The sequence below is a fragment of the Physcomitrium patens genome, chromosome 17, assembly GCF_059467195.1.
Source record: "Physcomitrium patens ecotype Gransden chromosome 17, ASM5946719v1, whole genome shotgun sequence".
Taxonomy (NCBI): domain Eukaryota; kingdom Viridiplantae; phylum Streptophyta; class Bryopsida; order Funariales; family Funariaceae; genus Physcomitrium; species Physcomitrium patens.
In genome coordinates, this window is record NC_143426.1 from 9,399,124 (window position 1) to 9,411,879 (window position 12,756).

The following is a 12,756-nucleotide window of genomic DNA, read 5'->3' on the forward strand; positions in this document are numbered from 1 at the left end:
AAAGTTCATAGATTATTTTGGTTTATTTTGTATTTGATTTTAATATCAACTTTAAAAACACATTTTTAGAAGATTCAATTTTTTTTAGTAAGATAATTTTGTAAATTAATTCGTATAATTATTAATTTAAAAGAATATATATATATATATATATATATTTGTTTCAAGTGTTACAAACATCCAAAAAAAATATTCTTAAAATATTTTTAAAACATTATATTAAGTTTTAAAATGTTTTAGAAGATTCTAAAAATATTTTAATAAGAGGTTCTACAAGAGTCTTAAAATATTCTAATATAAGATTTTAGAAAGATTCTTAAAATATTTTAGAAAATTCTAGAAGGTTTTCAAAATATTCTAAATAGATTTTAGGAAGTTCTAGGAAGAATATGGAAGTTGTTCAAAAAGCTTCATAGAATTGCTTCATCTTTAAGCAATTGAGAATTTCTTTAGAAGCTTCTCTAGGTTGTTTCATCTTTAAGCAATATGGAAATTGCTGAAGAAGCTTCTTAATACTTAGTACATATTAGAGTCAAGGCTAAAGAAATCATTAGTCTTGACAACACACCTATTGGAATTCTAACTTACTTCTCTTGGTGGTGATCTTATACTCATCTGGTTTAATCAAGTTCTTATTGGTTCTTTTGATAAAATTCATATATTCAACTTCTTCTTTGGTCTTTTGTATAATATATCCGTGACATTAAATCAAAATAAAATAAAACTAAGAGTATTATATAAAAAATAAAAAAATATTTTTTAATAGTTTAAATCATGGATAAAAATACAATTTTTTTAGAAAGCTTATAAAAAGCCTTTTCAATAATTAATATACTTGACCAAAAATAAGGCCATCTTTAAGCTTATTATCACCATTTATGTATTCTAATCTTAATTCAAGATTCTTTATTTATATTTTATATGTAACAATAATTATTTTAATTCTTATCTATCTTGTATCTATATATTTTTTAAAATAATTCTCTCTTCTTCAATGAGACATAAGTACATTGTTTCATAAATATTTTTTATATTTATATCTTCAACAATATCTTATAAGTACTCATTTAAATGTATATATATATATATATATTGAAATAATGCTATAATTGGTGCTTATAATGCAATGTCTACTTAATTAATTTCACTTCTATGGTACATCAACCCAATATCATTCTTAACTTGGCTATAAGATCTTTAATAAATATTCAATTACAAAATTAGACCTTTGGAGATACCTTTCAAAAATTGAAACCTAAACAAATAGGTGCAAATTGTCTTTCTTCATTTTGGCTTTCCCTCTCTAAACATACTACTTGACTATACATACAATCCACAAAAACAGATTCTTGTTGAAACAATTTTAAAGAACAAAAAATAAAAAAAATAAAAACTTCAATTTAGGCTGCGCACTTTGGAAACTAATTTAGGAAGCTATATTTTAACACTAAGGAAATGTTAGCATTTTGCAATCCAACATTTGTGGAGGTTGGGGTGTGGGGGTATGGGGGTGCTTACAACATCGTGGTGGCCATGAAACTGATGGAGCATTAGCTTTAAAACAGTTATGAGCGATAAGAACGCTTTCATGGAAGCAACTTGTGCCGGCACCTTCTACATGACCTTATACATGGGGTTGATCACGTCTTGTAAACCCAGTTTGTTGTTTCAACGTCTTACCTGGATTCCTTCTTCTTTGCTGCATTCCTTGAACTGCAATCCTCTGGAATGGAAGCATGTGCTGCTTTGGAGCACATGCTTTGTTAGTATGTCTTTGCTATCCAAAGTCTTGCATTAGGTGAATGAACTGTTTCTTAGGCTCTTTTCAGGTTCATTTCAAGGACTTCGAAGTTTCGATACTTGCAGTTTGTCAAGCCGTTAAGGTCCCCTCGGTGACTATGACCTGCAAGCATTAAGTTCCAAACATACAGCTCCTGATTATGGTTGCAAGTTGAAAAACGGCATTTCCAATTGCCTTCTCCGTATGAAGTAGCTTGTCAAGCTAGAATACATCTTCGAGACAGCAGTCGTGATTGCTATGTGCTGTTCGCCCAGGCTTGCGCGTGAGAGGCATAATTTTGGGCTGGGGAACGGCCTGACGGTGATCCCATCTCTTTCTGCACACCCTGCTGCGCAAAGATATAGTGATCCCGCCATCCATTCTCACTTGACTCAACCAAAGGTACAACGGGGAAGATCTGAACTGAAATGTTGGAAACCCACGGATCTGGGAGGTCAAAGACGCAACAATCGCCTTCCTCGAGGTGATGCTCCAGCACAAACCGTGTCCAACCCTTGCTGTTAATGCCAGGATGCTTGGGGTGAGCACCCATCCATTCAACCAGCCACTTTCGTCCGGTAGAGTCGCATAACATGAGTTCCATAGTCTTCAGAGGAAGCTGCAGCGCATCTACCATTTCTTTAGGTACTTTCTGTCACATTTTCACGAGATTGTTTGCATTAGGCTTAAATCGAGTACTGCCCGGAATGCATTATAGAGATTGTAAGGATTTCCCATTGTATAGGTCGATGCTTACCAAGTGGAAACCGCAGTAGACTTGTGTCTTTTTCAACTGCATCACATAATGCTTGTTCTTGGACATGTTGGCAAACTCCTGCGCAGTGATGAGGGCTTGCTGCCTTTCTTTATCTGTGACCGGTCGTCTTTTTGATATATAAAGAATTGGCGGTTCTTTGGGGGGAGCCATCCCGCCGATCTTCATAGGTTTCGGTCTCTTGTACACAGGTTTCACCACATCCTCTGGCGGGTCAACATTTGCCGCTTTCTTCTCTCCGCTATCTTCAGAAACCTTCCCATTGTTTCTGGATTTTGCAAGAGTTTTTCTCCGTAACTCTCTGAGCGTTCGTGGCGCAGCCGGGTGTATAACTCTTGACTCAACATTTTCCTGTAGCATGACTTCTGAAGTTCCCAAATCTAAATTGCTTGAAGGTTCTTTCACTGCTCTCACAGGAGGCATCTCGAGCATCTTCTTCATGCCTAAAGAGCGTCTCTGCGTAAGCCGCTTTTCCCTATTACACCCAGAGTCTGCCTTTTCGCCATTGAACACTTGCTCCTCACACCCCAACTTCCTCACGGTGCTTGAAGTATAAAGATCGTTATCATCTTTGTAGCCCCCGGTTTTTCGTTGGAGCTTTCTGGATCTGGATCTTGTAATGACCAGCTCCGAACTAGAAGGTTCACTTGAAACGGGTATACTCCTCCTTGTTGCTTGATTGCCTGTGAGATTCTCAATAATGCTGCTGTTTCTTTCATTCTGAACATCATTATCATTGTCGTCGTCATCATCAACACCCGATATTCTTCGCAAATTCTTCCGGAGCTCCATTTCGGCAGGTTCACGTAACGGCACAAGTATTTGTAGATCCATGTCCTCTGGTGTCGTTCCGGTCCGATCCTCCGCGTCAACCTTCGTGACTTCGCTGTTACATCTAGTATGATTTTTTTCTGGCCGTATCTTTAAGACGCTTGTGGCGATTGGAGAAACTGCATTTACTTTTCCTCCATCATCCAAATTTCTATGTTGCGAAGGCACATGCTCTTCGTCCTCACTGCTGTCGGGAATATGAAGAACCTCATTTCCATCAACTGTGGAATGTCGCAATAAGGGTAAATCTGCAGAGTCTTCATCCACTTTCATTAGTTGTCTATCACTTTCGACTTTCGTTGCTGAACATGACTGGAATCTTAGGTCTTAATTCACAGGAGACGACGCACCTTCTTCCTGCGCCGAAGCTCGGACGTCCGTTTTTGCTTTCTCTGCAAGCTCCCTTGTTAGTTGTTTAGATCTGGCTTTACTGAAATCACCATTGGATTGGGCCTCTCTGTCAGTTGAAGGTAACACTCTCAACTTGACGTTGTTCTCATCGTCAAACACTTGAATCATGAAATGTGAATCATTCAATAAAAAGAATACAACCTGGTCCTTCACCTCAAGGTTGTAATCAGCTGCAACTTCTTGCCAGCCTTGCATTATGCAAGTCTTGGAATCTAATGTCATCCCTAGCATCGCTGGCCATCGGTGCCCATCCGGGCCTTGGAGAGTGAGTTTTTCTTTGAGACTTTTGATGTGGTGGTCCAAAAACACGGTCGGCAATTCCTAGAACAAAAAGGACTCGCTCAGTCATTTGCAGGAAGGATGGAATTTTTAAAACATACACATGATAATCTCATCTACCTAAGTACGAGCGACTAGGAGTGAAACATTGAAGAATGAGATGACTTACAAGCTTGCAGAACATGGCAGTGTGGAGACAGCTCCCCACAACATCTACAACAAAGAATGACTTATTCGTCGTCCCTTGCCGAGCTGTTCGGAGCAGCTCCTTCCAGAGTCCTGCATCCTCCCTCTGCTGAAGATTATAACTCGTGGCCTTTTCCATGTGGTCAAACTACATTACCAATCGTGATGGAGTTACAGGGAAAGAGAAGGGCGCAGCAGAAGTCTCGAGCTGGAGACCAGGCAGGGCCATCTGGAGAGAATCACAGAGAATGAGCTTCAATGATCACGGCGAAGAAGAAGCCGAAGATGGGGACTTAGTGATTGGAGACGGCCGAAAAATTACCGAGGACTAAGATGGTGATGCAGTGATCTAAGAGTTCGAAATGGCAAAAAAAGCTGTGCAGAAAAAGCTCCTGCTCGAGTTTGCCCTTATGACATCGGGGCAGTCACCACAAGCGGATGAATTGATCGAGGATGGAGAAATTACATACATTATGATATTCCACAAGTGGTTCGGTTACTTATAAACAGAGATGTAGGGTTCCCTCAACCTGACCAGGGAGAAGACTACGGGCTGCAACATCACCCGGAACAAACACAGGCCAGTCTCGACAGTAAGAGCTCACCGAGAAGGAAGACGAGCTGACAGAGTACGACCACCTGCTGAACTTCAAGCCAAATTTGGAAGATGGTCATTCTCAACGTGATTCTTTTGCATTCATTTCCCGCACGCAAAGAAATGAATAATCAAAAAAAGAACAAAAAATCCGCAGCCATTTCAAGGATACTCCAGCAATGGATAGCCATCATCAGGTACAACTCTGACCACTGCAGCAGAAGAAGTCTGGAACTGGCAGAGAGGTAACGGACTGTCACAGCGTTAATTGAGACACCCAACTAATAAAGATAACAAACCCACAGCCCACAGGCTTCGATCTCTCTTCTGCTCGAAGCTGTATGCGCACCCCGAGCTAGAATCAACATTTTAAAACGCCATTGCTAAGAGTTCCGCCGTCAGACCTAGCTCAGTGAGATCCAACGGCATGAATCATGGGAGTCCCTAACCATTTGAGTCAGTCACAGAGAGAGGGAGAGAGGGAGGAAAAAGACATAAATAAAAACAAACAAGCAAACAAACAAACAAACAAACAGAAGCACGATCATTGGAAAACTCTACACCAGAACAACACAGGAAGCGTCTTGGAACAGAACCCAACTGGGTTTAAGAACAAACCAATTGTCCTACTAGGATTCAATCCAAAGTCACAGAAGGGAGTAAAGACCCCATGAGCAGCATTTCCAGCCATGGCAAACAAGGGATCGAGTCACTGCAACCGGCGAGCAAGAAAAGGAAAAAAAGAAAACCACAGAAAAAAGAAACTAAGACTGTACCTCGAATTCGACTACGCAAGCTCCATCGCCCGGTGCACTAAACCATACCGCCACAACCAGAGCAAAAAACCCACGCTCTCGCGACACCAGCTCTGGAAACCACCGCGGTGAAGAAGAGTAGGCTAAAAACCCAAGCACCTCATCTCACACCTCAGGTGACCAAAATCGAGCAAGCAGAGCGAAACAGAAGCTGCCGAGAGCGATGCAAGCACACAAGGCCACCCTTGACCGATTCTTGCAAAAGGTGAGCGGATTTGTGGCCTCGTCAGTCAGGGCTCGCCGGAATCCTGGAAACCTCCACAGACGGTGGGGTGGCATCTCGCATCGCCTTTTTTCCCATTCGCCCAGTCAAGCAGGCACTCCAACTATTCTCTGCGCTCTGTTGTTGGGCGTTGTTATCCTCACCTCCGCACCATCGCCATCGCCATCGTCTCTTCTCCGCTTCTGTGACACACTTCGCAACACACACTTACACACACACACATACACACAAACATAGACACAAACATACCACATCCTCATGAACAAGTTTTGTGATGGTAAATAATGTGTGGAGTCTTTGATTCTTTCTGTTACTGACAGGTTTGCATGCCATTGCTTCGAATTCTTGTGCCGATTCTCGTCGTTTATCCGTGCAAGGTCTTGGCTTGCTTTCCCTTCCGCATGTTGTTTTGTTGCATTGTTTTATTGTTTTGTTTTTTTTATAAAAAAGAGTCAAGAATTTCTACTCCTAGTCTGACAGAGTCTGAGTTTTGCCATGGGGCTATCTACCCACACTAGTTCCTTCTCCTTCGAGATGGCTCTGTGCTTTGTTAGGTTTCTGTTACAGAAGAGAGTGTGGTGGTGGTATTTAACCATAATTTGGTGCTACAGTTTGAAGCAAATCTTGACTCTGAGACTGAGCCTGGCAGTCGAGTATTGAGGCATTGTGATTTGTGACATTGAATATCCTTAACGTTTTTCACAATGATGGAGAAGAATGATGCAGTTGTGTTTGTTTCCAACCGAATCTGATCATTCGAGTGCCCTTTCTTTGTAGAGTCCTTCTAACATTTCTTTGTTGAGTCCTTCGAACACTTTGGGAGTTTCTCTTACTATTGATGCTTCAATCAAATCAAACAATACAAATCCATACTTAATAGTCACAATTCTTTATGGTTGCTCTTTTATTTATGATTTACTATTGTGCATAGAGAGGGTTTTATTGTAATTTTAAAAATCTCTGAAATAAATAAATAAATAATTATAATCAATAGAAGATATGAAAATTGTGTGCTTGAGTCAACTTGATTTAGGGTAGTACACTTCTTTAATGTAGAAAGGGATGCACATGTAAAGATAAACAACTTGTTGCACACATACATCACTGGTCATTACGTCTTGGCAATTTTTGTACTTTGTTCACCTTATATGTAGAAGTTGATGATACAGCAAATTTGTTTATTTTAAAATTACCCTATTCTTGCAAGATAAAAGTTATAAAAAATAAATTGAAAAAATAATTATTCTTTATAGAATCCATAGCTATTATTTTGTATTTTACTCATGACAATCAACTTTTTCTTGATTTACAAACAAACTTGTTGTAGTGAAAAGTTGTTTAGTATTCTTGGAAGCAATAACTTTTAAAAATTTCTTGTAAGTGTAGGACATTTGCTTCTCTTTTCTTTCAATATATTTAATTTTTACATCACAAAAAATAAGTCTATTAAAGTCTCTTCAAAACCCTCTTTAAACAAGAATTAATAGTCATACTCAATGTTTCTATGTTCTTTGCAAGAACCTCAATAATGCAAACTTTAATGCTTTTATAATAAAAGCAAATTTACATGCCAAATCATCTCTCAACCACACATGGAGAAGTTAATGAATATGGCATTGAGAAAAAAGTGGGACAACATTGACATGCATTGCAAAGTGTAGAGAAAAATAAAAAATTTATGTTGGGCCTTTACTTGCTTGGAGGAATAAAAGCAAGGCCCACTTTTGTGAACTCCACCTATTCCTGCCTAACCTAGTTTTATGGGTGCTTGTTCCACATGTCTTACTAACCAATACTAGTGCATTTTGAAATGTATTATATATTGATCTCCATCTATTGTGCACAGTTTTTGCAAGGTTGTGTGGCATATGTAGAATTATTAGTCTTTTCAGTTTCAAGGGTTGTTCTTTGCATGACATAAGCGTGGTTGTTACAAGCTTGTTTGTGACACTAAGTTGCAGACGTTGTGAGTATTCATAGATTGGAATATGTCCAAAATAGTGGATTCACATGCTACCATTCATGCATCTTGTGTGTGTAATATCATATCTTGAGCAAGAGGAATTGTTTGCATTTGACAATCACATGCACTATTTTGTATATTGTTGTTAGATTATTCAATGTGAGCAAGAGGTTACTACCTTTTAAACTTTAATCATTTGTAAACTTTACCTTGTGGTGGTATAATTGAGGTATTAATTTGTAATAAAGGTATTATATTGTTTTGAACTTATAATGTTTGAATTGAGGTGTTAATTATTGCTATAGCCATTCAAATAAATAAAGTGTAAATATTATAGTGAATAAATCAATGATGTATTTCTTTGATTTATATAACATACATAAAAATATGTTTAATGCTTGCACTATTATTTTAAAAAGAAAATTAATATGCTTTTCTTTTAATAAATTAAACCACATGAATATAAAAAAAAACTTATAAAAAGTAATTTAATAATAGAATTTTCATCAAACATGAAATTTTTTAAAATTATTGGATATATAATGAAAGAAGATTTGGAATAGTTATAAATCAAGGTGGTTGAAACTTTTGTGTACAATTAAAAAGATAGATATTAGATTTGATAAAAAAAATTATGAAAGTAGTGAGTATTCTAGCAAGTCTTAATCATTCCAACTTCATAATGTATTATTTTGTAATGAAAGTATCAATGAAAGTACTAATCTTTTAGAACAAAGAATTAAAAAAGTCTTTTATATATAGGAATAGAATTGACACAATCAAATTTAAGTGATATATTGTAAAAAGAAGAAAAATTATCTTAATTTTTTTTTATATTGATATCATATAATAAATTGCAAAAGAAATATATTATTTACATGACATGTACATTGCATATTGTGATATAAAGCTTAAGAATATTTTGGTTGATATTATTGAAAAAAATATTATAGATGAGATTATGCAACATTCTAATCTGAAAGTCATTAATTTTAAAAATTCTAAGATTGAAGTTAGAAGAAATCCAAAAATTGAAAAGAATAATATTACTTATGGTAGTTGTTATTATATGGCTCTTTTGAAACAAATTTCAAATAATGATAATGTGTCCTTTTGAAACAAATATTTATTCATTTGCAATAGTATGTTATAAGATTCTTTCAAAATAGATCTATTCTATGTTGATTTAATAGTAAAATAGATATAAAAAGAATTTAAAAACATAAAAAATAAGGCTTACCTTTAAGTTGTGATAAATTAACTAAGCTTATTAAACAATGTTGGAGCTAAAATCCTTTGTAAAAGACCAAAGTTTGCAAATATTGTGAAAGATTAAATTTATTAAAGTACAAATTTTTAGTTGGAATTAATATGACAAATACACCATATTTTAGAGCATCAAAAAGCAAATTTTCAATAAAATGCAATTTTTCAACAAATTCTCAATTAATTGCCATTTATAAGATTCATACCAAAAACTATAGTTAATATATATTAAATTTATTATATTAATTTTATTAATTATATTGATTGTAGCTTATGCTTTTCATATTCATTTATGATATGGTAATGGTTAAATGTCTTATTAAGAAATTAAGTTAAAAAAATATAAAACATAATATATATATATATATATATATATATATATATATATATATATATTTATATAATTCTTATTATGATATATGATTTATGGTTGAATTTCTAATTTTAGGATAATAATTTTTTTAAATGATATAAAAAAATATTTATAATAAATAAAACAACAATAAGTAAATAAAATGAAGGCATTATAACTTATTCGAATGGGAGAAATATGCAAGTCAACAATAGCAAAAGCTATATTAAATTATTTGAAGCATATGTACAATGTCTCATATTTTGTTGAATGCATCGAAAATGATTGTTATTGTTATATACTTTCTTGCAATATTTTAGAATAATTTCAATTTAAATGAAAACTAAGAAATTTTAAAGAAGCTCAAGAAATGTTGAAATCATTCCTAATCAAGAATATATCTATCTTCATCTTTGATGAGAAGAAAGTTAGGTGAAGAGATTTTGATATTAGAATTTTTTATTTTTTATATTTTCTAAATTTTATTGTATTATATTAGATGAATGTTAATATAAATTTATTATTTTATTGATTAATTAATTTTTATAATTAATTTTTTATCTATAGTGGATGTACTACCAATATAGATAATCTAATCTTTTTTATATTTAATTGTCTTAGTTTACTATTCAAGGGATTTTATTTTATAAAAATCTAAACAACAATAATATTTTTGATAAAATAAAAAGTATTCGCTTATCATCACTTCAATTTTTAAATTGTGGTGTTGGTGTGTATGTAAATTAGAAGAAGGATAAGTAGCCAAAGTATTGCATATGATACATAACAAAGATATTTTTTAAAAGTCTAAATTTAAATATCTTGAAATTAAGAAATTATTCTTTTATAAGTTTATTTTCAATTTTATCCTTTAAAATTGCAATACTATTGGAAATTGATTAAAAAGATGTTCAAAATTAATTATTCTACCAAATAAAATAAAATATATTATCTTTTTAAAAATATTTAATATAAAAGACTATAAAATATTAAAAATATTATGAATATTAATAGGATTTTTTTTTTTTTGAAAAAATCTTAATATAAGTTAGTGTAAATGCTTAGTATCATTGCCAAATGAATTGGAATACCTCACATTCTTTACTATCTTTTCTTATAGCAATAAGCAATGCCAAAATGTGACAATATTATTTAATGAATTAGACAAACTCACATCTTTGACTACATTTGATATAAAAGAGTGCTTGAGCTTGATATCATTATCAATTGAATTAGGCAAAGTCAAAAATAATTGCCTAATGAATTAAGCAACCTTACATCTCTAACTAAATTTAATATAGGTGGATCTTCAAGCTTGACAAAATTGCCAAATGAATTAGGCAACTTCACATCTTTGAATATCTTGAAATATGAAAGTATTCAAAGTTGATATTATTGTTAAATAAATTAGATAATCTCACATCTTTGAATACTTTTATATATGATAGTGCTCAAACTTGACAATATTACCAAATAAATTGGGCATCTACACATCTTTGACTATCTTTTGCTATAAAAAAAATTCAAAATCTTAATGTCGTTTTTAAATGATTTGTATAATTTGACAACTTTGACTAAGTTTGATATATGTGGAAACTCAAACTTGACATCATTCTTAAATGAATTAGTCAAATTCACATCTTTAACTCTCTTTTATATAAAAAAATTAGAAAGCTTGACAAAATTGCCAAATAAAATGGAAAATTTCACATCTTTGATTATCTTTATTCAAAGTAATTATAAAATCTTGACATTATTAGTAAATAAATTATGCAACTTTACATCTTTGACTAAGCTTAATATGTGTGGGTGTTTAAGCTTGAAAATATTTCCAAATAAATTAGACAATATTACATCTTTAATTAAGTTTAATATATAAGATAAAAAGAATTTTAAATATTTTTAATAAATATTTTTATTATTATAGGATTATTAAAATTAATGATTTATTTAAATTTCTCTAAAAGTGTATAGATTTATAAATATTAAATATTTGATTATTTTGATTTCTAAATTAATATTAAAAATGAAAATTTATTTTTGTAATTTTTGATTTAACATATTTTTTTAATGTTGGAGTCTATAAATCAAAGTATGGACTTAGAATGCTTTGTAACTTTTTTTAATTCTTACATATAAGAACATTGATTTGATATTTTTTATATTATTTTTTTATTTTTTAAAATTTTATTTATTTATCTTTATTAATTTGGTATATTTTAAATATTTAAAAAATATATAATTTAAGAGATATTATCAAAAATATGAATTAAAAATAACCAAAAGATTAATATAATCTTGTATCATTGAAAAAGATACATAATCACTTAAAGATAATATGATTTTAAAACTAAAAAACATATTATTAAAGACAAAAGGATTATAAAAGAATACATATTCAACTTGCAAGACACATGTCTAATTTATAAAATAAGTTTTTTTTTATGTATGCCACATAGCTAATTTGTTGTCCAAGTTTTTAATATATTAATTATGTATAGACATGTATAAAGTTAAATCCGGATCTATAAAGCTTTTAAGAAGATTCTTCAGAAGATATTATCAAATTTATCTAGTTTTATTTACTTCTATGGAATTCATCTTTTCTATAAAATTACTACTATTAATTATATTTGTAATATAATCCTCCCTTCTTCAAATAAGTTCCAAAAGAAGCAATGATAATCTATTGAGGAAGTCTAAAAAGGCTTCTAAGAATCTTTATCTTTATTGTGTTGTCTCAATAGCTATGACAATTTTAATACATCATTTGATAACTCAAGAAGCAATAGTTCTTGAGCTAAATCTATTAGTTATTTATTTTTTATTTCTTTAGTATTACAAAAATATAAAAACCAAAAAAAAAAAAGATAAAATATAATATGCATAATTTTTTTTGCTTTATAGTAAAGATTTTTTGTAATTTTTATATTGATTTTGATGGATGTTATTGATGAGATATATTAACCTTCTTTGTTGTATTTGTAAGATACTTGGATGGTTTCCATGTGTGTTCACTACTACCACCTCACTAATATACAAGATATTTTAACATATTTTGTGACCATCTTAAGTTTAAGACTTTTTTAACCTTAAATTTTTTATTATTGTCTATATCTATAGAAAGAGGTAGCATTTGTCTTCTTCTCAGTATAACTATTATTTTATAAGGCTCAAAAAAAGATACATAGAATATGTGATGGATTTTCATAAACTTTGATAGATATAATTAATATGTAATTAGATTGATTTATTTACCAATAAAAAATGATTGAAGTCT

At 32.0% G+C, this 12,756-nt stretch overlaps 1 protein-coding gene across 6 annotated transcripts; it reads right to left on the bottom strand.

Moving 5' to 3' along the window:
• Nucleotides 1-1,171: 1,171 nt before the first annotated feature.
• LOC112294814 (uncharacterized) lies at nucleotides 1,172-5,953 on the bottom strand. 6 transcript variants are annotated; one of them, XM_024545689.3, is made up of 6 exons: nucleotides 5,634-5,809; nucleotides 4,868-5,091; nucleotides 4,246-4,491; nucleotides 3,737-4,118; nucleotides 2,538-3,634; nucleotides 1,172-2,432 (listed from the first exon to the last, which is right to left on the bottom strand). In XM_024545689.3, the coding sequence occupies exons 3-6, from the start codon at nucleotides 4,399-4,401 to the stop codon at nucleotides 2,037-2,039; spliced, it is 2,031 nt and encodes a 676-aa protein (XP_024401457.1). In that variant the 5' UTR covers nucleotides 4,402-4,491; nucleotides 4,868-5,091; nucleotides 5,634-5,809; the 3' UTR covers nucleotides 1,172-2,036. The 6 variants fall into 6 exon arrangements, with proteins under 6 accessions (XP_024401457.1, XP_073396583.1, XP_024401456.1 ...); XM_073540482.2 differs by having other exon boundaries at nucleotides 2,538-3,643; nucleotides 5,634-5,808; XM_024545688.3 differs by having other exon boundaries at nucleotides 2,538-3,643; nucleotides 4,868-4,901; nucleotides 5,634-5,772.
• Nucleotides 5,954-12,756: the final 6,803 nt, after the last annotated feature.

Coding starts and splice junctions, on each gene's coding strand:
- LOC112294814 (XM_024545686.3), bottom strand. CDS start 4,401: ATGGAAAAGGCCACGAGTTATAATCTTCAGCAGAGGGAGGATGCAGGA. Junction 4,119..4,245: donor CTGCCATGTTCTGCAAGCTT/GTAAGTCATCTC, acceptor TTTTTGTTCTAG/GAATTGCCGACCGTGTTTTT. Junction 2,433..2,537: donor TCTACTGCGGTTTCCACTTG/GTAAGCATCGAC, acceptor AAAATGTGACAG/AAAGTACCTAAAGAAATGGT.